Genomic DNA, 27,412 nt, shown 5'->3' with positions numbered 1-27,412 from the left:
ATTTTCTTCCAGCTTTAGATGCTCCTGATGGGCAACCTCTTTGCAAAGGAACAGTTAGAGCCTCTAACCTTGACTATAGCGCATACCCTAAACAAACCTTCCCTCATTATTTCATAGAATTTGCCCAGACTCATACCCAGGCCCAGCCCTTTTGTGGATCAAGACCAGAGCAAACAGCAAGGTCTTCACTTCATTGGAGATAATCAGTAATTGGCCAAAGACAGCGAAGCCTGATAATTGAAAACAGACTGAGGGAATACAACAAGAAGGGCATTTTAAACAGAGTTAAGTTGAAACTCTCGAGTGCAAAACCTGAAGTCATAAGATTGAGAGTGCAGGCAGGAGTGCTGAGGAGGGTTTGGAACAGTGCTGGTTGTCCATGAGGGCTGAAACAGAGCGAAGAGAGGTTTTATTTACTGGGAGAAATGTTGTATCCACAGGCCGTTTGGGCAGGATGGAGCTGGATGAATTCATTAAAGGAAGCGCAGTTTCTCCCAGCTGCCATCTCTCCCCCTGCAGCCAGACTCCGATCAATGGCAGGAATACATCCAAAACAACATTTAGCACAGGACCTCGGAAGCAGGGGTGCATTTAAGACTTCTCTGTGTGCACACATCTCCCCTGGATGTGAGCACTGTTTCAAAAATGTGCTATTGAAGTGGAGCAGCAGAGGTATAGGGGCAATGTGTTTGTATCACATCAGAGAGCATTGTTTAACATGGAGGCCTTCAAGACAAGACACTCTTCTGTTTACCTTTTTGTAGGAGTACCAAAATCACATTGATACAATTTATCTTTTTGGAAATCAGCTACAACTGATAATGTTGTTTACTTCAAGTCTTTACTTAACACCTGGAGTAGTGATTTATCAATCAGAGCAAGTAGTGTTGCAAAATACTCTAAATGCAATGTTTACTACAGCTGTACTCTTAGATCATTTGTTGCATAGACATTATTGTCTCAGATGCTTACTGGAGTCTTAACAGACTTTTAAAATCACTTTTTGAGTTCCAACTTGCATCTTTGACACATTTGATATGTGTTATGTAATTTGAATTGCACCAGACACATTATGATTCCAAACGTGAACTGTGTCACGAGTCAAAGCGAAATGCTTCTAGTGCCATCTAGTGGTAAGCAACTTTTTAAACATGATGGTGCTGTAAAGGACAGACGATTTTGTATTTGCATACACTGCCCCAACTAACCCCCCCCCCCAAAAAAAAAACAAAAAAAAAAAACAAGCAAACAAACCCGAAAACAAATAAAATAAGAATAAAATAATAAAAAATAAAATACAAAAATCAGTACATCATTATTAACAATGTCCAGCCAATGTATCTCTTATTTACTACACAGTGTGACTACATTTAACTTTATCTATATTACCTCATTAGAATGTCATGACTCGTGTTTATTGTAGAAATGGATCTCTGTTGAGATGACTCAGGTGGACATTATTATTTTAGAGTCTTTGTACTATGTGGTTCCTAACCCTTTTTGACCTATTTACCATACAACTGTATTGTATGCTGATGTGTTAGTTGTAAGAGGGCTCAGATAATCAACCAAATGACCGTTTATTTAACATTGTCCATAGTCTGCAGATAAGAACACACTGCTAACAGTTTCTATGCATCACAGAAAACATTGTAGCTCTCAATAATTCATTCAGAGTCACACATAACAAACTTTAGTTTTATATAAAACTTTGTAATTGTTGACATTCATTGTTCAATACACTGAAACCCAGCTTATACAAAAATGAAAGTGGTAATTCCAATCGTGTCTCTGATTTAAAACACCTTGAATTAAGAGCTTATGCATCATTGGCTTTTACAAAAAGAAGACAGTGTCTGACACTGTAAACCCAAAGAACAAGTTCAAAATAGAAACAACCCCACGTTTTGCAGACTGTATACGTGAATCTTTGGAAAATATAAAACCCAAATTACAATGATCTCAGATGTGATCACAGTCAGTCAAAGACACTCTGAATTCCATCTTCATTGCTTATAAATTGCTGAAATCTTTCTAACTGCTGTGGCTCAAAAGCGATCCCACAACAAATATCATGTACAGCAATTATATCAGAAACATTAGAACTAAATGTACAGTGCAGGTTAGCTAGGTTGTGTGCTGTTTCTCTCTACCTGTACATTACCCCTCTTTTTTCCCACTTCACAGGGTATATACAGTGACACTTCCTGAGAGGTCTTTTTTTATAGAAAATAATGATGACTTCTTAAAAAATACCTGAATACGTAGAGAAACAATGATAAAGGAACATAATATAGCTTAGTTGTACTCATTCTTCTTGGACAGAGGTGCTCTGATTCCCAGCATGATACTGTTGAAACAATGGTTCCCTTGTAAGGAATTGACCATCATTATCTTTGATAGACCATAATAACAGCTTCATATAATCACTTTGAACTAGAATATTTTCAATGAAAACTCATTCCAGCTACTGTATAACACTTACCAAGAATTAATCATGTCTTTCATTGGTGCACATCATCTTCAGCACATCTGGTCATGATATGGTCTATTTTTTAATTTATCTTTTTCCCTATAAAGAAAAAAGGAGCTCATAGTACATTATGTGTAAATGTGGGCAACAGTGGATGATAACATTGATTTCTGTCGGCATGACTACTCAGAAAGTCTGTGTATATTTCTTCTTCAAGGCACAAGAACACTGGGAGTGTTTGTTTCCAGAAAGGCCCTGGAGTTAAGGTGCTTGAGGGCCCTCGGGGGTCTCTTGGGTCCCTTGTTCACAGGGTGATCCGGGCACAGTGGTGTTTCAGCTTGCAGGGCAATACGCCTCGGTTTAGCTGGTAAAACTCCACCAGCTGGATCAAGTCAGTGAACCGCGTGTGTCCGTCGTCCAGACTGTAAAATAACTCCCCTTCGTCATCGTCCTGAAATGAAGCACACACACACACACACACACACATACACACACACACACACACACACACACACACACACACACACACACGCACACACAGAGATACAGGAGTCACTTATATGACATTTTAACTGGCTACAATGTGTAGGTTGCTCTTGAGAGATTAATTAAAATCACTGTGGACTTAACACAGTAATCTGTACTTACAGGTAAGATCTGAAAGTGTTTGATTTTCTGCATGTGGCACAGTGACAGTACAAATGTCTTGGGGTTGCTTTGGCTGTCCCTCAGAAGAAATACCCTGGAAAGAAAAAAGTCAGATTTTTTTTTTTCACAATCACTATACTGTATTTTAAGATTTCTTAGTAGTCTATAACTAAAACAGGATCATAATTAGTCATTACCACCTAAATGTATTTAAGTTACTAAATGGTACTTTTAAAAACGCCTCATAGTACAGCTCAAGCACTAAATGCTAAGTCTTCTTACCCATCAATAAGACCCTGTTGAGTGATTAGACGCTGAGCCTCGTCCCGAGACAGTTTGCTGTGGAACCACGACTGAGCCAGGTGTAGGGCTGGAGAACAAATACAGGCAGAATATAATAAATAACAAAATGTGAAATACACTTTTGTATGAATAGTAAATTAAAACAATTTGAAATTGTCCCACACACCAATGTTTGACAGAGAGTTCTGTGATGTCGATGGGCTCCCATGGCCACTTAGGCGGTGACAGCTTTTCCTCTATGGAAGACATGAGTAACAGTCACAGTGTTAATTGAAGTCATGTTAATGCAAAGACAATGTAAGCACGTTACTCTTGCCTTATTAAAGACAATAACCTACAAGGTGAAGACTTTAGTAGCTTCATTAAGCATGATTATAATCTCTGCTGTCAAATAACGCCAAAAATTCTTTCCTTCTTTTTACACTCCATGAAAAAGGGGTTTTATGAAGAAAGGCTTTTTCCTTAACCTTTTACATACTTTTTTAAGCTCATGACAAATTAAAAAAGAAGAGAGAGAGTCCTTGCTAACCCCCAGTTAATTATTTCTCCAAGTATAATTTATAGCATGTGGAAAAGTCTCTGTGCTTCCACAGGTAGGTCAAGTTTAGTAAGCGATACCCTGACTCACCCTCCATGACAGTCCCTCCTCTACAGCCACAGACATCACCTCAGAGGGGTTCTCAATCACTCTGCTTTTTTGGCCCGAGAAGTCCATGGCCACCAGTGAATTCTCTGAGATGCTTCTCTGAAATTGCACACAAATGCTGACATTAGATGTTTGTCTTGATTTTGTGATTTAAAGTTTACTTAAATCATGCCTCAAAAAGGTTTGTCTTTTTTTTTCCGTTTCTTTTTTTTTTTTGTATACTGCAAAAAGAGAAGTAGTGTGACTTCTGCTTTCTTGCAGTATTGTATTGCCATCTAGTGTCTGAGTAATATGACTCCATCTTCAACATTTCTAGACGATTCCAGACAGAAAACTCCATTGAAAAGGGATTAGAGAGGCTTTGAAAAGAATGACACATGGACACATTTTAGTCCTTTAAGCTGCCATAAAGTGAGTGGCTCACTGCACACACTCAAGAAAAATTCCTCTTATCGGGATTACCGAGATGCATTACCATGTATGTTCCTCCAACATCTATTTAGCTTGAAATTTACCGAATAGTAAAGACAATTTACCAAATAGTAAAGACAAAGTAAGCAGAGGTTTTCACAGTCATCTCACCCACTCTTACTTTACATTTTGTTCAAAAGTCGCATATTTTGCAGAAATCTGTCAGATTGCAGATTCATGTTTCTCTCTATCTGTAGCTAATCCTCTTGGCGAGGCTGTTTGTCACATATGACCCTTTGACAGCAGAGAAGAGGTGATGAGTTGTTGAATCTGAGAGCAGCTGATCATGGTGTATTTTTAGAAAGCAGAGGGCTCATGAACATGTCCAAAAGCCACAAATAGACGCTGTTCACTGCGGTGAAAATACTTCCAGCAGAGTCAGAGACTATTCTTGGACACCAAACCCACATAAACACACCTAGGGTGCCTCATTTGTCCTATGTAATTCTATCACCACACTGTGTGTGCCTGGGTTAGCTGTAAAATATTTTTAACACACGAAAATATATTTTGAAAGCTGCACTCACTGATTTTCTTTTAGTGACAAAGGGGCACTGGATTGATCTATAAATACAACATTGAGATTTTATTGTCTTATTGAGGTGTGATGGGATGCTAGCAAGCAGAACTTTACCACACATACAACACACTTGAAGCACTTGGGCAGTCGTATGGAGTTGTATTTCATGCCATCAAATGAATCTAATAACATTTACTTGTCTTTTAGATTTAGATCTTAATACTCCCTAATCCAGGTTACTAACAATATCAGTAATTTGTGTATTTTTAAAAAGTTGTATTATCACAGTTTTACTGTTTTTTGGCAACCCACTTTTACTAGAAACTGAATGAGGGCAGAGGTTGTCGAAAAAAACATATTGAAAAAACAGAGATCAAATCATTGTGTTTTAGATCACAGTCAGTTTGTGTCTTGTTCCCATAGTACACTGATGTGTTTATCCTAAGGTATAATGACGTTTGATTTATTAAGTGAGGATTTAACTTAATTATTTGGAGATCCTGTCATGAACTTTTGGGTTATGTCACCTTTAGTGACCCCCTGTGGGCAAAGAGGGAAATGCAAGAGAATTGATCTTTTCCGTGATCTTGTCCTGTAAATGTTTAACTAATGCTCTCTGACAAAAGAAAAATCTCAAAAATTCAAATTTCCAATGTGAAAATCACAACAAAAAATTGGTGTGTAAATTGTAAAAAAAATCTACTTGGCAATGCAAGTGGGTTTGTCTAACACCTACCCCCAATACATGGGCAACACTCTTTAAAAAAACTATATATAATTAATGAATCTTCCCTCTGATGGACTTGTTCGCTCTTTAAGGTCATACAGACGCCTAAGTATTAATTTCAATCTATTTCATCATTGGCTGAACACTCCAAATATGAGCTTTAATATGCTATATCATATACAGTATATTAATATAAAAGTCATACCCTCGGCTTACCATCGGTGAAGCTTTTTGTTTCTGATGTGGCTGAATAAAGTTTTGGTACAGTTGCATCCCATTCTGAAACATAAGAAAAATATCACATTTTTCATTTTTTGGGTTCATTTCTCATTATTGTCAGTTGTCTGTGGTCTATAGATGAAGAAGGACAAATACAAATAGACCACAAGCTGTTGTGCTTTACTGTAAATTATTAATAGCCCTGTAGGAGAGTAACCAATACTCTAAACTGTATCCAGCAGATATCCAGACAATGAACACATGCTGCTTCTATAAAGAGTGGGAGTGCTAATCCAGCAACACTCAATAGTTTCCCTTGACCTCCCACCAAAGCTAAATCTGATTCAAGCGCTGACTCAGCATTCCTCCTCTTAGACATCACCCGCAGTTAGTGATCAGCAAGCCAACCTTTAACAAGCGCATGGCGGTGATCCAGCAGGTCCTGGTCTGTTCATCATCTGCACAAAGCAACTTCAAGTCTCGGGCTGAGCTACACTTTGTGGGCTGTAAAAAGAAGGCACAGGGATACAAAAGCGGATCAACATGCTGGGAATCAATACTCTTCTGCTGCTTCTTTTTTTTTTAAATCAATTTTGGCATTGAAAGAAAGTGAGGGTACCTTGACACAGAAGCCATAATCTGTCGGTGCTCCATGAAGTTTTTTGGCTGACAGCATTGTGAAGACATCACTGTCACTAAAGTCGGCAATGAACTGCAGATGCCTTGGTTCCTATACAGCAGAGAGAGGTCATGAGAAAACAAAGGAAAAGTACTGATTTTAACTTTCATCAAACCAAAGTTTTGGCTCCCCACAACGCTGAAAATCTGTTGTGTGTGTGTTATGTGTCTTTGTGTGCGTGCCAGTTTGTAGCTTTCCCTATGTGTGGTGGTGACTGTCTGCAGGGACCCTGTCCTACGTCTGTATTTCTATATTCTGGTTTGTTTTGGTTGTCTCGGGACAACCAATGACAGCGTGCCGGTGAGTTTTGGAGCGAATTCACAGCAATTTGACACGATTCAATTTGATGGAAGCAGAAACGCCAAACAGATACAGTAAAGCTGATTCAAAAACGAGGATCAAGCTCAGGGTTTTCAGTGTGACCCCGAACACATTGTTTCCTGAGACAAATGAAACTACTTTGCCATTGACTGTCACACTTTGAACATATTTACGTTACAGTAGACAAACAAAGGTATGTGTAGGGAGAGCAGAGAGCAGCACCTTAAGTAAATTTTTGAAAATGTTTGTTCACACAGCTGTGTCAGTGATCGTACCAAACCAGTCAAGTAATGGTCATGGCAAACTTTCAAAGTACACCAATGAAATGAAGAGATTAGTCAAACCTTGCCGATTCCATCCATGTTTCAACAGTCTCAAAAGTGATCTTGACAGGGAGCTGGTTAGCTAAGCAGCTAGGTCTATGCCCAATTTACTGTACAACAGCTATAGCCCCTGGGTTCGACTCCAACCCTCAGCGCTTTTCCCACATAGCACACCACTCTCTCTCTCTCTCTCTCTCAATGATTCACTACTCTGTTCACTGTCCCGTTTCTCAAATAAAAGAATAAAAAGCTCCCTAAAAACGCAAAATAAGAAGTTAACTTGGTGAGCATTGACCTGTGTTGAGAACGTTCGTCACAGATGCTTAAAGGGATCACAGTTGAACGTGTGAAGCGCCATTGAACATTCTGTTCTGCACTCTTGCATCCTCTTTACATAACTACTTTTTCCACAAGCATTATAATACATAAAGTACTCTGATTTGGATTTAAATAAGTTTGTTTTCTAGAAAAGACTGAGTGTATCAACTAGAAACAAACCCGACGCTAAAAGTTAACGGTGGAAAGTGAAACCAAACTCAGCATGAAGACTAATTATTGCGGGCTCAAGAAGGACTCCGTAGGAGAACATTTTATCTACACAGTGCACATTTAGTTATCAATTCTCCAGCTTTAGCTAAGCTTGAAGCTTGTCTCTCTTTCAACTATAACTATGACAAAAAAGCATATAAGGTAAACTCGTGATGTTCATCCTCTCCTCACCCTTTGTTATTAGATGATGGAGATATAAGGAGATATTTTGATAGGTCATGTGTTAAGGCAGTATTATAAGACAGATCCTGCCAAAGATAAATTTCCAAGAAAAATACGGCACAAAGACTTCCATTGTTCTGCTGTTAAGACATTTAACGTTCCCGCTTCCTTGTTTAAAGTAATGCCACAGCCATTAGTGTCAGTGCTGAGTGACTCGCTATGTGTCTGACTGAGACCACAGATGAATGGTAAACCTGCAAGAGTAAAAGTGGGCACCACACCAAAGCTTTCCTGCAGTCTACAACAAAAGGTCTACTGTTGTAGAAACTGAAGGCAGTTGAGAGGTGGTTGTGTTGGCATGGCTGGTACCGCGGTATAAGCTTCGCTTGTCAGCAGCATTGAGAATTGTGTTTCTGCCTGGCTGATATGCCAGCTGACCTAAGGAAAAATCAAGCTCAACCTGTTCCACTGCCCGCTCACTGCAGGAGGGAGATATATACAGAGAATGAACTAATGACCTCATAGTGTACAGAGTAAGAGGAAAAGTAGATGAACCACTGTGGAGCACAATAGGAATGCATGCACAAACTAATAGCCCATGTTACAATGTTTTTCCAATTGTTTTTTTATTCTGTAGATAAGTAATTTTGTTTTACTGACCTTGGAAGTTCCCTTGTTCGAGAAATAAAGCCCTGACCGCCGCAAGACAAAATAAAACTTCTTCCATGACTTCCTGCTTTGCTCTTTGGCATGGAGGTGTCCATGTATCTCTGGACATGTGCTGGAGTTGAGAAAGGTCTGTGTTGGGTAGAAAAATATTTGTCCAATGTTGGGTGTGCACACGAGATTGTTAATTTAACACAACATCTTTTGATTATAGTTGAGAGCCTGCAGAGCATACATACCTGTATAAGCTGAGAGTGATCCACAATGCCATTGGCTTCACTGGATATGGAGACCATGTGATCTGGGAAGAAGTCCTGCCAATATGAAGCAACATTAGCGGCATATTTTAAACTCCAGCAACACTTTATTTGAACTACAAGTTTCTTGGGGCAAAATCATGTGTATGACCCCATCACCAGATTTGAGGCATAATTTGAACACAAGCTCACCAGAGGTTTCCTGAAGAATTCATATTTAGCAAAGTTCTTCCTGAAGTACAGCCGGCAGTCAGCGTCCACTCCCCAGCCTGAAAGCACCTCCATGACAGACTCATGGTCTTCAATGGTTCTCTCTAATAAAACGATAAGTAGAGCAAATCAGTGACCGTTTCCCACAGCCCATTGCTTGATACATTTAGGCCAGGTTAAGTCATTTAACACTGTACGTTTGAAAGTCCTTAAAATCACTATACAGTAATTTAGGCTAATAATTTCCTGACAAGAGTACAATATGCTGCCTGACTGCAAGGCACAGAGTTTGATTATTAACTTTACATTAATGTGTAACTTAGTTAAGCAGTACAACATTAATATTTCCCTAAACCTTACATTGATTTTTGTATTAATGGATACGTTTTCTGTTCTGGCAGCTCTGCCAAGTGCTGACAACTGTAATAACAAGTTGTGATTTACACGGCTAATAAAATCATTCAGAAGAAATTCTTTATAATTGATTTCACTAAATAATAACTGATCAACTATGGTTTTCATGTCTAAATCCTGAGGGAGGTGGGGAAAAAGCAACCTACATTCTCCAGCTTCAGTGTTGTAAACCCCTACTGTCTCCATACGCTAAATTTCTTCTTTCTTCAGAGCTATGAAACGTAACATTATGAAATGATTTAATAATATAATAAGAATACATCGAGGTATATTTACTGGGACAAGTTTCTTTTCTGTCCAAAAAGGGACTTTGTTCCATGAACTGTAAAAGTGAACTACAGGTGACTTATAGTGTTGTAGCACAAGCACACTTTTTGAAGATCTCGGTCTCGTCTCAGAATTGAAAGCCTTTTTACCCAGTCTTGTCTCAATCTCAGACTGGGTGGACTCCATATTTTAAATGAAGACCAGTCAAGACACAGCTGAAAGGCTATTTTTGCGTATCATTACTGTGATTAGAAGGAAAATACCTCTTTCTAAAACAGCAAATAACTTCAATCTATTCATAATTACATTTCTATCCCCAGTTACGGCCATAACCTTTCCTGTGTTACAGTCTAAATGAGTGACCAGTGCACATGAAATGATGATTTTTTACTGATATTTATGATCTGGGTCTTGACTCGGTCTTGCCCTGCCTCCGTCTTGACTCAATCTCTTAAAGTCTTGGTCTTGGTCTCGGGTATGCCTTGGTCTTGGTTAGGCTGGTCTTAACTGCAACGCTAGTAACTAATACTTAGATTTTTAAATATTGTGTATCAATGCAATGTATTTCTCATTTAAAAAGCATGAACAACTGTATCAGAACAGATGGATGAATTGTAATGAATGTATTTCGTGAATTATGTGTGTAAGTCTTTGAAAATGTAGTTGAGAAAACTTTTATGCACTCCTTCTCTCCCCTTTCACATCGGTTTTAATCTATCATTGAGGACTAAGTGCACATATCAATATTGACATCATCACACCACCTACTGCCACGCCTCCTTTAAAACCAAGCAAACCTCGCCCACAGGACTAACAGCCCATCCATCACATGACTAATAAACTACATGCTATAAATGTGTCAAAATATTGTTTGCTTTTAAATCTACACTCAACCTGCACTACCTCCACATTTTATTCTTCTCTTGTAATGAAAGTCACATTAAATTAAATTGTGTTTATATATTCAGAGGTGTTAAACGTTGATAAAGAGCTTGACATTAGGTTTTAACATTATGTTGTTGCAGGTTAACTGTCTGATGTCACAGTAACACACCGAGCAGACAGCACACATACAAACACACCACCTTTTACTAAAGAGTTCATTTTTTTGTCTAATAAGTTGATAAAGAAATACAAGAACATTTTTATCCTGACATATTTAAGATTTGGCTATCTCATAAAATATTTACATTTGTAAGAACCCCAAATTCTTACCTATTCCCAGGTGGGAGAGGTGTTCAAAAAGAGTCCAGCTGTGGTCATCAATGCAGTGGTTCTTTAAAACAAACAGCTGGCATACGTCCCGTGCAGTGATGTCACTGGGAACCTCCACTGCTCTGCTGGTGTTATCTTCATTATAAACTTTGATTACCTGCAAGAAGAAAACACTAAATCAATGACCATTTTAAACTCACTACAGGGTTTTAAACTTTTCATCTAAGGGAATAAAAGCAGAATATGAATAATTCAGTTTGAACCACATACACCAGTTAGACTGCCTGTGTGTTCTGCAGGTGATAAATAAGAAAAAATGATTTTTTGAAAGGTTGAAAAAGAGAGACATGTAAGATTTAAGATTGTGATGAACTCATATCTTGCAATCCAACAATTAATCTGGAAGTAAAACTCACCCCCCTGTTCAGATCCAAACAGAGCTCTGTAGCTCTATAGCCTATGCATGGCTGAGCACACAGCATTGTAAGAGAGAGCTTTAATAAAAAATAAGCATCAGACAGCACAGTGAGAGTCAGCCTGCCAGCAGTGAGCCTCTCTCTCTCTCTCTCTCTCTTTGCTCAGCACTGCAGCCGAGCTGAAAACAGGCACTGCCTCTTTGCACAGCGCTGTCGTGGCTCCACAAATCTGTAGAGTTAAGGTCTGATACCAAATCTCCTGCTGCTTTTCTTCTGCACTAAGCAGCAAGAAGTCAGAGATCAACCCATAGAAGATATGCACACTTTAACAGCAGTGTGACTGCAATTTAACATGTCATCTGTTACACCAAGACAAAACTGTAACATTTCTGTTCACTTTTGAACCCTGCAAGAGTCTGGAAATGCGAGAGAGAGAAAGATAGAGAGCATTACAAGGCTCCAATCCAAGAGTCTAAAAAGAGAGAGAGAGTTTCATCCTCATTTAACCGTCTCTTGCTTTGCACTCACACGCCCATGAGTATAATGCTCTGCAGGAGCCCGCAGAGCAGTTACAAAGGTGCTGCTTAAATGTAATGCTAGTTGAGTAATTTCAGTCCAAAGTTTATACAGGCAGGTGTCTCTTTTCTCTCAATGACTTCTATTTTTATTCTAAAGCCAGGCAGCCTGACTCCTTTTGTGGTCAGCACTCAGCAGGCCAGAGGATTGAGCCCTCAAGGAGCCTACAGCAAATATGAGTCTCCAGCTATGACATCACCCCTCAGTGTAAACCATTTAGTGTTTAATCTGCCCGCCTGGAGCCTTACAAGACAAACATCTTGTTTGTGGATGTCTAACAAAGATGAGGGGCCTACTTTAAATAGATTACTCCAGCTGCCAGTGTTTTAATATGGCTATTATTGCATCATTGCACGGCAACTTAATTATATACAATATAATCTTCTTGAGACAAAATGTCGACAGAGCAGTGCAAAATCATAATTACAGTAAACAAAGATTTTATTAATAAAAGGTACTGTATCTGCTTCACCAGCGTTGATAACTGCAACTAGCAAGAACTTGGGAGTGAAATTGTTGTGAGGAAGTCTCTTCCAGAGAGCTGGCCGAATCAAATCAAACTGTGTAGGCATCATATTTCAGCACAAACAGGGGAGGGATTGATAGAGAATGAGGAAACCTTTTTGCTGCATTAGCATGAATGATGTACTTAGTGTTTGCAGGCTGGTGTCTCACCAATATCTGTTTGTAGTCTAAGAACACTTAAAGCAACAATCAAATCAAAAATAGATGAATGACATTCAATTTCATCTGTAAAATAATTTCATCGCTGCAGCATGTACATTGTGACATCAACTTTTTAAGGCTTTTACATAGGGATACACAGGATCATTCTTATTGTTATAAAGATGGGTTTAAGGACATACAAACGTCTTAAGACACATTTAAGTTTATTAAAAAAACAAAAAAATATGTCAACCCAGAAGAAACTAAAGCAAGAGTTAAATAACAAATAATGTCCACACAAGCTGTTTTATATGTGCTTCATGAACGACAGCTTCATGGCTCACTGATCCCTGTGACAAACAGTTTTAGAAGAATAACTTCTTCACCAAATTCCCGCTATGAAAAAACGATGGACCTTATGGCAAAAACAAGCAGAGCAGTTTCCCGTGACCTTAACGGCTGTCACTGTTACTTTTATGGCATTACTATTGGATAAATATGCACAATTATTAGTGAATGTCTGGTGTCAAAAAAGTACAAAACACAGATTTCATTATGAATTTAGCTGAAATGTGTCAAATGTTGCTTCATACAAAACTAATTCACATTGAACCATGTGTTCAATCTTATACGTAACATGTTTATTCAATCAAATACTTCCTTCATGAAATGGACTGTTGTTTGAATATAGTGGAAATATTGAGTATGACATATTTAAATCATGCTGTACAGAATTTAAGCATCATGACTGTCAATTAGCAACAAATCCGACAGGACAGCAGATAAACTGGATATTAAAACATTAAATGCAGATGATTACGTCTTCCCCTAGCCCAAAACAAATGGATGTCATCTGTATTCATTATCTTTCAGACTTGATGATTGAAAACTGTGAGTTGCAGATACTGTTAAACACTGGTGAAGAGTTACTCATGAATGGCCAAGGTCGCATACTGCCTGTATCAGTGAACAGAGAGCTGCATTCATCAGACAGTAACCCTGATTCACAGGAACACAGGCTCTTACCTGAGAGCCTTCATATCTGCCCATGTCATGTCCGACAAGTTTAACTCCAACGTTTCATCATCACAAGAACTTTATAGAAAATTCAACCTCATAAAAGGAAACAATGGACAATGTAATGATTATAGAGTCGTAATTATTATTAAAAAAAAAATCATTTGAAATATACAACTATAATAAGTTTATATATTAAAAAAACAAACAATCCAACCGTCAGGCTCTCAGGCGAGAGAGTTTGTTGAAGCCTGCCTGATTCAACACACTCTATTGTCAACAAGACTGTCCATTTGTAGAGTTCCTTTTAGTGATGAGGGGAATAGAAAGGAGAAGATCTATAGAACATCATTTACTGTGCCTTTAAAAAAAAAAAAAAAAAAAAAAAAAAAAAAAAGCTAAAGACTCTGGGCCAGGAGGAGAAAATCCAGACATCAAACATTAATCACCACATACAGTGCTGTAGGACATAAACCTCTCTATTAGACCTTCTTATCTCAAGGACAGGACAGTGTGAGCCATTTTGACAATCAGACTGCTCTGGTTTAACCTTGAACTGCACTCCCACAGCTGCAGCTATCTCTGGTGAGGAGGTGACTATCTCTGCCACCAGAGAAACATCCTCCCAACTCCTCACTGTAACAACGCAAAGAAAAAAAGATAAAGTCACACAGCATCTTATAGGATTTTCTCTTGGTGCAATCTACGCCTTAGCAGTTGATGCAACTTCTACATTATTGGTGGGCAACAGTTCTAACTTCACTGGTCCTCTAAATGCTGAAACCGAACTTGGCCAATGAAAAAAACTAAGAAATAGGCTGACTACCACTTGCTTTACAGAGCATTCTGTGTGCACCGAAGAGATTATGACGTCCAAAAGAAATAAGCTCCACTTTCAGTGATGAGGGAAAGCTATTTGCAAGCTAACAAAGACTAAGTTTATAAGGTATATTGGCTGTGATAGAAATGAACTTCAGTGATTATACGATTTACAGGTTAACTATCCAATGTTCGAGTTACCTGTCAATGCCAGCTGTCATATGATCTCACAGGCAAGCCACTTCAAACGGGCAAGGTTCTGGCGTTTAAGGAATACTGCTTCAATATATTGTTATGACAAAGTAGTCTGCTACTGGGCGGACTCCAGATTTTATATCAAGACCACCACTGAGAGGCTATTTTTCTATTTCATTGCTGTGTTCAGAAGAAGAGGGCCTCTTTTTAAATGATTGAATAACTTTAATTTATTCACAAGTGGATTTATGTCCTCCAGTTACGCCCCAAACTTTGCTGTGCTACTGTCCAAGTGAGAGACATGTCCAGTGAGCACAAGATGATGACTTTTCATTGATATTTATGGTCCTGGTCTTTTCTCGGTCTTGCCCTGCCTTTGTCTTGGCTCGGTCTTGATCCCGAAATGTCTTGGTCTGGTCTCAGAGCACTCTGGTCTTGAGTATGTCTTGGTTTCTATAAGTGTGGTCTTGAGTACACTACTATCAAGACAAAGCTGTGATTCTTGGTCCGGCATATGTGTTCCTGATTTAAAGAAACAGTCTGTGTGCAGTAAAGTCAAAGCGTACTTTTTTTCTGTTAAAACTAACACCGTTACGACACCACATCACATCTGTACCAAACATTCATTCAAAGAGCTTGGTCACAAGAAAGCTTCTTTTAATAACCTTTTTTAAACACCAGTTCAAACAACCAATGTTTGTTTTAGTACAATAATGTAAACCCCAAAAAAGAAACGTGTCTAGTTTGAGTCAGTTACTTTAAAGTAGCCCTAAAAAAATATCTGAATCGGCAGCAACAGAGCAGATGGAAACCCTTCACTTCTATATACTGTAAGTTAAAAACACAAAACAATGCATCAGATATAAAATATTCAGATCATTAGAGAGATAATACAGAGGAGATCCATGAAAGTTTCCTACCCGCTTCTGCAGACAGAGTGGAGTGATAGCAGGCAAGGTGACTCTTCTGGCACGGAAATTCATGCTTAAGCTTCATGTGCACAATAAACTACATAAAGAATATCCATATATGGTATCTACAATGAAAGATGAAGAACGTCTTTACGTATAATCATGATCGATAATACACAGATGAGTATTTCAAAATGAAACTTTCAGGAGCTACAGAAAGTGTGTTACAGTGACATCCTTCACAATGATAGTGGAAGAATCTTGTCACGATTCCCCCCCTTTTATAAACTCCTCCTTCGTCCTCGGGAATGAAGATGCGTGTTTTTTGTTTTGTTTTGTTTTTTGTCGTTGTGTTTTTATCTCTCTCTTTCTTTAGAACAGAAGTCTCAAACAAAACTGTTCTCACGGTGGACATAATACGATGTACAAGGCCAGAGAAGTCTAAAATACGTGGAGTCAAAGTATCAACTTTGTTCAGAGAAGCTGTAAAGCCCCACAGCAGGCAGATAAAGACTTACACCAGAAGGTCCAATCAGATCGTTTTGCTTTCTTTGTAGCTAGACACTACAAGGCTATTTTTAGCTGGAGACACATCATGCACTAATCTAAAATTACTATTGTATAGCTGATATAAAATGCTGTGATAACAATTATGAGAAGCTGACTTGTATGCAGTGTTCTCTATTGCAGTTTTTCTTTTTTTGACATTTCTGTCATATTTGATGTTTCCTTTTAAAAGCACTGTATTCCCTTTGTTTTCTTGAACAGTAATTGTTTAGACCAAGGGCCTATCGTTAACACACACTTCAAGTTTGTATGTTTAGGCTTTCCTTTTTTTTCTGCAAATTAGTAAATACTGTATGTGATTTATATTTTTCTCGGGTTTGTATGAATATGAACACCATGACGGCTCAAATGTTCCACCAGACACAAACATAAAGTAGGTTGAACAATCTGTGCATTTCAGTGTAACCAATGTTCTGAATCTGAGTTTGCGTTAATATTCAGATAATGCTTTAGTCATGTGATGTAAGCCCTCTAGAAGAGACGGAGAGAGAATCTGAAGTCCAAAATAGTTCTTGCACCCACAGCCACAATTCACAACCCACATCTGTTTTACTGTAAGAATAGACAAAGGGGCCTTGTGCATGTAGGTGTGTCATCTCTGTAGGACACACCCATTTTCAAGTCTGAGTCTTTACCATTTAAGTGTCTGAAAATAGACTTAACCACAAGTAAAGTCAAATTTAATAAGAGGTATATTTTTGCTCAAATATACTTGACAGATTTTTCTTTTACTTTCACATATTCCAATGTATTTAACTATTCATTTGAACTGTATGAAACTAACGTGGAGCATTCTTTCCAGATATTACAGTAAAAACATGTATGAACAAGAGGGCAGAAGATATCAGGTGCTGTGGCTGGCAGATGCCATTTCAGTAAAGCTATGAATGCATTTACAGATATAGTAGAAGTAGAAACCAAGTAATGAAGACCACACACATGCAAACTCTTCTAGCATTGCGATGGTACTACTGCATATACAATTAGTTATTCTGAATTTGAAAAGGTACATGAGTCTGATAGACTTTTGTCTTTGATAGTCTTACATACAATTATACACAATCAGGTTATGATCAATTTCTTAGCTCTGACTCGAGATATTCTGGGCCAATCGTTGCCCTCCCTTTCAACTCATGAGAAAAGACAAGAAAGGAAGAACCTCCCTCAACAGGGTTCATGTTTATCTGGAAACACAGCACACTGACTTGTGAGAACACAGACAAGCTGACGCTGCTAGTTATCACACAGCTAAAATAAATTGGAATTAATGGAGCACGAGTGATAGCAGAGTCTCCACAACTCTCATAACAAAGTCAGCTCCAGACACGTTGTCCTTGACCAGCGTTGATTCAATCAAGACCTCTTGCAGGCTCTGTCATCAGTGCAGTGGTGCATACAGTTTATGCAGGTGTGTATATCTACCTCTTGGCTAAGTGGTGAACAGAAAGTCAATCGAAAAAACACACCCAGAAATAGAGTAAAAGAGTGTATCTGGCTGAGCAAGGATGAAGCCAATCATGTTACAATTGTATTTACTGACTTTATTTCCCTGTATATCCTCAAGCAAGGCCCTGGAGTACAGAACTCAACAGTAGGAGGGATAACTCTTTAGGATATACTCAGTAGGTACGCACAGTTAATCAAACATTTCAACTGTTAATCCGTTAACAAATGCATCTTCGACCGAAATTAATCACTGAATTACAGAAAAAGTAACTTCGGTTATTGAATTGCTAACCGGTATTATAAAAAAAACACAAGCATGAGCTTTTTGCAATGTCAATAGACTCAAGTTCCGAAGCCATGATAACTTTACACATGTCTGAATTTTTACAAATAATATAACTTTTTTTGGATATATCAACGATGACCTTACTTAATGTTGGTTGAGCAGTATTTCATTATAGAATTGCCCTGGCCACCAAGCAGTTCGGTTTGGTTCAGTACAATTTAGGAAAGTCGGGGGGTACTATGTCAGTACTAGAAATCTCTCTCTTGAAATCTATATGATGTTTAAACGTTGCCCGTTTTGTATTTATTCCTTATACCGGCTGTCGCACAGGAAGTGACCATTCTTTTGACCAATCAAAGGACTGCAATGTGTCTCGTCACCCTTTTAACAGAACAAGGTGGTCAATGATGTCACATTTACCATCTTTATGTGATTTCACTAGTAAACAGTAAAATAGGGAAAGAAATTATTTTATCATTATTGGTCAACTAACTGATTCTTAATATTGGCCATAGAAGTTTGTTTACCGTATTATTATTATTTTTATTTTTTTACAAAATTTAGATGGTCATCTGATGGGACATACAATATAGAAATCTTGGTAAACTCAAAAGTTTGACCAACCTGAGCAGTAGGCCTATGCTTCATAGCCCTGACAGGAGCAGGGTATCAAAGCCAGATGTTCAGGGTTTTAGAGCTCAGACCAACAAAAAGATCATTTCATCCCACATGACTGTCTGTCTGGGAGTGCTAAAAGAAAAGCCATGGAGAGAAATAAAGGGGCTGCACGTGCAGCTCACATCAGATGACTTCCTATATATAACGTACTGTCTGCTGGGCACAAGGAATGGAAGTTATGTGCAAAGACTACAGAGCAAGACTTCTTTTTCTTACTCTTGTTAACATATTATATTATTGCATTACAATTCTGAATAGTATTTTTAAACCACACATGTACAATGATATTTATTGTTCCCAGAGTTAAACCAAAAGTCTCTAAAACTCCTCTGCTACAATGACTGGCAGTGTTAAATCATGTACCATGTTTGTGAAATTCTCGTTAAAAGTAATGAATACACATCACACAATTTGTAAGTAAGCAGCTTCAAGACAAACGTTTTATAGTTAATTAGTGAATTAAGGGGAATGAATGTATGCTCTATATCTTATTTGTGACCCTGAGGACTATTTTACATCTGCAGTCGAAAAAGGACTCAAACTTAGAGGGAAGAACATGTTGCATCTGAAATAACATCTCTGCAGGAGCAGGCATTTCCTCTGAGTCATATGGCTGAACTGAACACTCAACACCGTCTGGACGCAGACTGTCTCTGTGCTTGTGGATTTGGTAAGAGTCCAAGCATGACTGCCCACTATATTCCTGGAGAGTGGAGGCTGTGCCAGCTCCTTTGACTTCCTTTGAAAAAACGGTTTATTTTGCCATTGTGTCATGAACATTTGCCAGTTCTTCCATGATGATACGTTAGAAGATATATCAACAAAGAATTATCTTTACAATGACTAACTGTTGGCAAGGCTGGTTTCCTAATCGTAGAAGTGTATAGAGCGTTATCATTTCATGCTAATTGTTGTGTGACTGTGTCTGCAGTGTAGGCTTTTGTGGCTCAGCAAACTTTCGGGTTTTGCCAGTGAGCGTTTATGCAGGATGTTAAAGCTATCTCTAATGTAATGGTTAGATTTCTGAAACAGTTGAGGCAGTATGTGAGACATTTGAGTTTGTTCAACATCCAAAATAATCTGTTTTTACTTTTATAGTTAAACTACTGTTTCTCACTGTATACATAAGAGATGTTCCTGGAATATCTTACAGTACCATGTATTGGCCAGTATGGCCATTAACACAAAGATCCAGATTTATGATTTTTGAGCCACCACAGAGAAATTAACCTATTTCTTCTTGCTGTTTAAGAGTGACAAAGAGCAGTACTCCTGACACAATTTGAACCAAAGCGGATGACAGGAAAGACCATAAGCAAAGTGTCGATAACATAAACGTAAACTGTCTTTGGGTGTTCCACATGATTTCAGGTTAGATTTCTTTCATTGCACTGACCAGAGTAATCACCAGGCCATCACAACAAATGTTGCTTTGGTACCCACTGAATGCAACTGCACTGGTATGCCTACCCCTCAGAGACAATGTGCATTTGTTGACAAGCAGAGGAAGGTGATGTTAGAAATCCAAAAACATGGCAACTGACAAATTACAGTAATATTACCTGATTTTGCACAAATATGACTGATAGCTTTTACAGCCTGTTGTAGCATAACCTCTTTTGAGATAACTTAAGATTCGTACACCCGGTAAGATGTTTAACATGAGACAACAATGACCTTGTTTACATTACAGCCCAGTTAAAACAAGCAACCTAATATTAATAATATCTGTGGGAATGTACACTCGGCTTGTTGCCCGATCACTCTCTCTTTTTCTGTTTTTTTTTTTAGCTTCATCAGGCTAACAGGCGAGTACCATAAAGCTGTATGTGCTTCTGACAAGAGATCTGCCGCACAAAGCTGGAATAGTTACATAATGTTGAGAAACCAAGAAGGGCCGGACAAAAGTGATAGGAGCATCTCTAGGAGCAATTAGGAATGTTTCTTTTGGAGACTGCTGAGATGGCATAACAAATAAGCTTTACTTTAGTAAACAACAATGTTATTTTCAGAGCATTATAGCTGATTCTAAAACCACAACACAAATACACACAACAGTAAGCTTAGAGGATAATTTTCCTGTGTTGAAAAGACAGAGTGGTGGATGAGGGGATGCAGGCTGCAGAGTTAGAACAATGATGTCATTGGTTTCTTGAGTGCTACTGAAAGGAGGTCATAACCCTATGACATGAGGAGGATGAGACAAATACAGCTGGTCAGTCTGACATTGTCCCTTTGTCTTCCATGTGCTGCTGCTGAACAGACAGAGTGAGGTGCATGCACAGGCCTCATCAAAGAGATACAGATCACTTTAAGACCCGCTAACAGCGAAACATTGTTGCAGAGTGAGGTCAGCTGGGTGTCATTTTGCCTCTTAACTGCGTAACCTCAGGATTACTCCAATGATTATTAAATAAAAATGCCAAATCCATGTAAATCCTGCCATGTCTTAACAATAGATTGATGAGAGCACAGGAGGATTAGCAATCAACTGAGTAAGCAGAGTATAAGGGCTCATTTTAGACTTTGTTTATGAAGAGGAGACATTCAAGTTTCAGACAATCAAGCCGCCTGAAAACAGTGCATGCATTCAAAGGAAAATATGGCAGCTCTCTAGAAAAAAGGAAACACAACTTTCTGTGTATTTTTCATTTCCAGCATTTAATCCACATGGGAGCACAGAGAAGTCTGATAGTGCTGATAGTTCGCTGTAACTGCTGAGCTCTGTAATTTCAAGGTTTCCTATGAGTCATTGCTTTGAGCTGCCCCCTGCTACTGTATGTGTGTACACACAAATACACACATTTATACAGACACACACATGCCACAAAACTGCAAAACCTGATATCCATACATCGAGAAATCAAATCTCTAGGGGTTAAAAACACAGGAGCAATCTAGTCTTGGTTGAAAATGTGTAGAGAAAATCCTTTTTGAAGCCAATTATCTATTGAAGCTGCCATATTTGTTAGCCCTTCGCGTGCTCTTTGGGGACTTGGAAGGGAGTTCTGTACAGTATGTGCACATCAATTACAGATAACTGGCTTAAGTAATTATGATTAATATGATCATTTTTAAGTGTGTTATAGAAGAAAATATCTTGTGACTTACTCATAAAAGAGTAGCCTGAACTAACGCCAACATAATGTGATTATTAGACTGCATGGGAACAAAAGCAGTACAACACTTTGGTGACATGGCATTAGCAGAAACACATTTCTAGTAAATGAATCTTATCTGTAGTGATTTAGGGAGTAAAACATTTCAGATTAACATTTTTTAATTTCAATGGTAATTTACCATTCAGTAAACAATGCCTCCCCAAACTGTCAATAATGCGACTGGCTCTACATTGAATGTAGCTGGCTAAAATTAAGAAGCCTTTTGACTACTTTTGTGTGCAATCAAGAACTTTAAAAATTGTTTTAAACAGTCTTGTAAAGTTACGGGTGGCTAACTGTTATCAATTTCAACAGCAACACTAAAATGTATTTGTGAGGTAAGAAATATATCTCCAGTTAGATAAACCTGACTTATAGAGTCACTTTCTTTTCAGTGAACCTGCAGTTTTTCAGCACCAACGGGTATTATTCATCACATTCAGTGCAGGACAAATCCCACACCCTGTGCAAAAAGCAAACACACAGTACATGAGTGGCTGTGAGCGCCAAGCGAAGTGTTTGCCCAGTAAACTGTGTACAAAAAAAAAATTCAAATGGAATATCCACAGGTGGCACCAGGCATCACATGTCTGGTTTTATGTTATCAACCAGTCATTGGATGTACAGTAGGTACACACCTGGGATTGTTCAACTTGTAAAATTTGTTGTGTGGATTGTCTGAAACTGCTGACTGCATTTTTTTCCTCCTCGCTGTGGCTAATTTACATACTCACATAACAGGTTCTAGTCTCCATATGCCCTGAAGTTTAGACAAATCACATGCCAAACATTATGTAAATGTGAATTTATTTCAGCTCCAATATGACCTGCGGTTGTTTTCCTGGCACTTTCTCAATTAAATATAGCATGACTATGCTGCCCGAGGAAGCATATGGAAATAGTTACAGTACAAAAGAAGCCTTATTTTACAAATAATATTTTGTGTCACAAACACCCCCAAGAACTGCAAATGGAACACTCACCTGAGTTGCACTACTTTTGGTCCATGGTAATAAACATTCAGAGACGAGGGGAGTGATGGTTGAGGGGATAAACTCAGGAAATGAGGAAGGATATGACTCCTCTCCTTCCTTAATGCTCCTGAAGGTCAACAAAAACCAGGAGACAAAGAGAGACATTGCATTAAATTGGCTAGCCAATGTTGGGCAATGTTGGGATCTTATTTCAAATCCTATAAGATACCAATGTTTTGAAAGTCAAATCAGTCTGAATTTACTGTGTATAAAATGATTCACACATGAATGAATGAATTTCAAGTACTCAAAGTGTCATGCTAGTTACCTGAAGCTTTAATGCCACTTTATTAAATAAATACAGAATATACAGGTCTTGTAAAAATGTATGAAGCTTAGGGAGTATTTTTTGTCAGACCCATACAAACAATAGATCACTTGTTTTCTCACAGCCTGTAGCTTAGAGAGCTGATGTATCATATTGCTGGTTCCTCTATTGTGTCGTTCCAGTGTTGAGGAATGGGAGGTATAAATGGATCAGATAATACACAAACTGACAAATATAACAGACACAAGGCGGCTTTCTGCACGGACCCCTCCTGCCCTCTACTACCAGATGACACACCCCGCTCACCATCAGACTTCAATAAGATGGCAGATAATGTGCATGTGAGCTTTCTCCTAATTTAGCTACTTTGAGTGGTAGCATGATTTAGCAGGGTGCATGATCTATTTAGTTTATTAGGCAGACAATGTATATATCAATCTTTCCATTAAAAAAAAAAGAAATGTTGAAGAGGTCACCTGCAGTACCACATTCAATCAATCATCAGGATAAAGCCGCACATTTTGACAGATGAGAGGACCTCTGTTTCTGAAAAGCTAAAGTGCTCTGACTGACGCTTTCTTTACTGCTCTGTCAACACAGCTGTTACTGAGTTACTAATCATCTCCTGCAAACTAACAGGTGCTTGATTTGATTCCAGCGCTTTAACGGCACTGTTGAAATAATGTGTTAGAATTCATTGACAGCTGTGCTTGAGCCGATTGCAACTGTGTTTACATGTACAAAGTCTACACTTCAACTTTAAAAAAGGACCTGCGTCTCACTTACAGCTAAGGTTGTAAAGTGTAGAGCAAGGAATACTACATTCGCTTTTGTTGCATTCAAATGTCTCCATATTGAATCTTACAAGCAGACTAGGATTATTCAGACCAAGTGTAAAGAAAATGGGTCATACCTGTTCCCCTTGCAAAGCGGAGTCCTGATCTTCTGGGCATTTGGTTGTAGTAAAGGAGCTCGCAGAGGGATGAGGGCTGGGCTGGGAAAGCCACTAACATTACCCCTGCCACTCTGAAAAATCTCTGCTTTCTCTCCGAGGCATCCAGGAGTGTGTATTTCATCCAGCGTGTTATTCATATCACTCATGTGGGTTAACTAAATCCAAGGCATCATCTGTAGCACAGAGAAGAAACGAGCTGTTGGACTGGAATGAGTGCAGAACACAGTTAGAGCAAGCAGTCTGGCTGGGCTCCTCTGCTCACAGCTCAGCAGAGCACGCACATGCACACACATACGCACGCACTCACACACATACACACACACAAGTCTCTCTGGCTCATCTGCTGCCCACGAGGCTGGCCCAGTGGGGCAAAATGATCCCTCCTACCCAAACATGATCCACCACAATAAAGATATTTTTAAAAGAATGACTCCCTAACAGATATCCTTGCTCTGACACAGCAGGGTACAAATAATCAACGTGTTAATTCAGTCTCTTCTGGTCTTATGTAAAACTTTAATTTTACTTTCTTTTTTCCTTCTTTTTCTTTTGGGGGGGGGGGGGGGGGGGGGTTGATGATATAGTTGCCTTTGCAACCTGGAAGGCAGGAAATGTGCCCACAAAGCGCACTTACACAAAGGGGGTGTCTTTAGCTCAGTAATGAGTCCGGGAGGGGCGCCAGTGCTATAAAACAAACTGTTCTTTTGTCATGGACTTCGCACAGGGATCCAAATTGCACTTTAAACTTAGTTCACTTTAGAAGGCATGTGGTTGCACATAGTGGCCTGCGGAGCAGATTGGTTGTGTTGTGGGCTGTGTCAGTCAGTGACAGGCTCCATGTGGGGGATGGTTGGGATGATAACATCTCTCTGAAAGGTAATGTGTAACAGAGGCTGACCATGGAAGGAAAGGCTACTGGAGATACAGAATAACAGGCAGCAAAGGGTTAAAGCAATTCTGCACTACATTAACAGAAGGCAAGGCTCACTTGATTACTATGTTACTGTGAAAAGCTGGTGCAGTTGTTTTTTAGTGTACAATGTTGTATCTCAGAACGATGAAAGACCATGATTTTCTTCCTGAATCCTTTGTGTTGTGTGGCTTGATTCTGAAAGGACATTGTTTGTAACTAAGACATCTCACTCTGACCTGCATGACCTGAGTCTTTTCTTCTCCATTAATCACGTCTCCCTGACACGCATACAGTATTCTGTGACAAAGCACCTGTCACATTAACATAGCTCTTTGCTTGGGTTACCTTTTACTCAAACACTTTCCTACTTAAATCACACAACATGAACACGGTATGAACATACCTCCTCCAAGTGCCCGTGTTAGTTTCTTGTGAGAGTAGTGGTAACTAGGGCAGACAAATGGTTCAACCGAGGTCCTAAATTTGTCTTGATACAAGGACAAGGTAAGGGAAGAATGACAAAGCCAGAAATAACTGATAGCCTGGAACGCATTCTTCTGGTATCAGCCAATGCAAATGCAAATGACATTAGTGCAAAATGAATTACAAATGTATTTTGGGGACAGCGTTTTAAAGGGCTACATAAGTTACCATTTTCTACAATATAAGAATTTATGTACGAGGTGTAACTGACAGTCTAATCAACAAACGGGGAAAACGTTTATACATGAATGGTTTTGTATCACAACCTACTTGATTCATTCCCTGACAGGGGAATGGCTGACGATTGTCATTGTCCACTGAACACTCGTATACTGTAATCATGACAGGAGCACTTTTGCAAAGTGCCATTATGGACACAGATTAATTGGTCTAATGAGGCACTGGTTGTTGCCACTGACCCATACTAGCTCTGCTCCTAGCAGCACAGCACAAAGGGTGCCTTCACTTAGTTTGCCCTGCCTGCCTGGGCACTGTCTTTCTGGTTTTAAGGCAGTACAGAAAGATTAAATTCTTCACTATTCTTACATACAGTCTAGATGGAAACAGGGAGCAAAGTACCACCCAAAAACACTTTGGTCCTAACTTTTATTAAGTTACTTTTGCATGTTATCCCTCAACACAGCTCGGAACAGTTGTAGAGCATCAGCCTCTCAGCTACAAGTCAAATCCTCCCCCTTGTCCATCCCCTCTCCATTCCTAAGTTGAAGCAAGCAGCGACGAGGCTAAGAGGATCCCATGACCACTTTATCTCCTTCTGAGGAGAATTTCAAACCATTGAGGAGGTGGCCTCCCTCTCTTATAGGCCTGATGAGCCTCACAGTGGAGGAAGGTGGAACTGCTGCTACTAAAAGCATGATGCAGCTTTCTTGCATGATTATTGTCATTCAAGTAGGGATCATAATAATATGTAACTTGACTTAACTCTGGACCATTGTACAGTGCAATGCTGTACTAATAGAGGCATGGCCGGGTAGAGACTTTATTTTGTTGCAACAAGGGTGGAAATCTCTGTCTTGTCTTTGTTTGTCACAAACTGACCTGAGTGATGTGACTTGTGCCAAACAATGAACATAATGAGCTTAAGTCAATCCACAGCTGTCTGGCTTCTTAGCATCATGTAGCCTACTCCATCCATCCAATGAAACGTGAAGGTGGCAGCATTTGTGCACTCTGCCGGTTGCCTTATGTGGAATGCGATGGAGTGAGTCTTAGCAGCTGTTGGTGGGGTGGTGGGTTAACACTTGTGTTACAGCAGTGTCTTAACTGATGAAATCCACAAAGGCCTTTTTATAGTGTGGCTCAGCTGTGATCATGTAATTTCTATAATAGCTTACAAAATTTTGTGTTTGTGTATTATAACTGGAAAGGACAATTGCTGCTACTAGAGCTTCCATTTCTGACTGAGCCTCAAGTAAATGAGCCCTGGGCAGATTTTTTATAATTATTATTGTTTTCCCAAATCCTTTGATAAACGTGTACATTTCTACGGGATTTCATATTCTTAACATTTATTTAAGAAAAGGAAAAGCCACCCTCAGTGCTGTAAGATTTATCAATTATCATATTGATAATTGAGTCTGATAAGTTACCAATCTGGTCCCACGCGTGACCATAACCCTTGGTTACGCTGCCGTCATCCCACCGTTTTAAACAACGGGACATAAGCAAAGCGTTTCATTTTCCAAGAGTCCTCCTTTTTTAAAAATTTATTTATAACATTTCATTATGATCTTTATCTTAGTTTACAAAAAAGAAAACTACTGAGGTAGGTTAGAACATCCCAGTGAAGGTCACAAATTGAGTCCCTTCCTGAGAGTGAGTCCTGCACTCTATTAACGTTATCCATTTTAAATGATAGACGTGTATACTGTTTTCAGTTCTTCCTACCTGTTGCCTCTTTAGGTGCATTCTCCCATTCAAACTCTGAAAC

At 38.9% G+C, this 27,412-nt stretch overlaps 2 protein-coding genes across 4 annotated transcripts in view; both read right to left on the bottom strand.

Annotated features, from left to right (window-relative positions):
* Positions 1-27,412, bottom strand: part of slc38a11 (solute carrier family 38 member 11) — a 127,386-nt gene that overhangs the window by 72,313 nt on the left and 27,661 nt on the right. The gene's annotated exons all lie outside the window — the stretch shown is intronic.
* On the bottom strand, positions 1,564-24,285 carry grb14 (growth factor receptor-bound protein 14). 3 transcript variants are annotated; one of them, XM_079357652.1, is made up of 14 exons: positions 24,024-24,285; positions 22,792-22,909; positions 11,071-11,227; positions 9,157-9,278; positions 8,947-9,021; positions 8,702-8,839; positions 6,627-6,737; positions 6,416-6,511; positions 6,005-6,067; positions 4,053-4,169; positions 3,591-3,660; positions 3,404-3,491; positions 3,122-3,215; positions 1,564-2,924 (listed from the first exon to the last, which is right to left on the bottom strand). In XM_079357652.1, the coding sequence occupies exons 1-14, from the start codon at positions 24,209-24,211 to the stop codon at positions 2,778-2,780; spliced, it is 1,584 nt and encodes a 527-aa protein (XP_079213778.1). In that variant the 5' UTR covers positions 24,212-24,285; the 3' UTR covers positions 1,564-2,777. The 3 variants fall into 3 exon arrangements, with proteins under 3 accessions (XP_079213778.1, XP_079213780.1, XP_079213779.1); XM_079357654.1 differs by lacking the exons at positions 22,792-22,909; positions 24,024-24,285 and adding exons at positions 15,680-15,767; positions 15,876-15,922; XM_079357653.1 differs by lacking the exons at positions 22,792-22,909; positions 24,024-24,285 and adding an exon at positions 15,680-15,911.

The sequence above is a fragment of the Symphodus melops genome (genome assembly GCF_947650265.1).
Source record: "Symphodus melops genome assembly, chromosome: 12".
In the NCBI taxonomy this organism is placed as follows: Eukaryota; Metazoa; Chordata; class Actinopteri; order Labriformes; family Labridae; genus Symphodus; species Symphodus melops.
Note: the sequence above shows the minus strand (reverse complement) of the source record. Positions and strands in the feature narration are given on the sequence as shown.

Coding starts and splice junctions, on each gene's coding strand:
- grb14 (XM_079357652.1), bottom strand. CDS start 24,211: ATGAGTGATATGAATAACACGCTGGATGAAATACACACTCCTGGATGC. Junction 9,022..9,156: donor AATTCTTCAGGAAACCTCTG/GTGAGCTTGTGT, acceptor TCATATTGGCAG/GACTTCTTCCCAGATCACAT. Junction 3,661..4,052: donor AGGAGGGACTGTCATGGAGG/GTGAGTCAGGGT, acceptor TGTCTTCCATAG/AGGAAAAGCTGTCACCGCCT.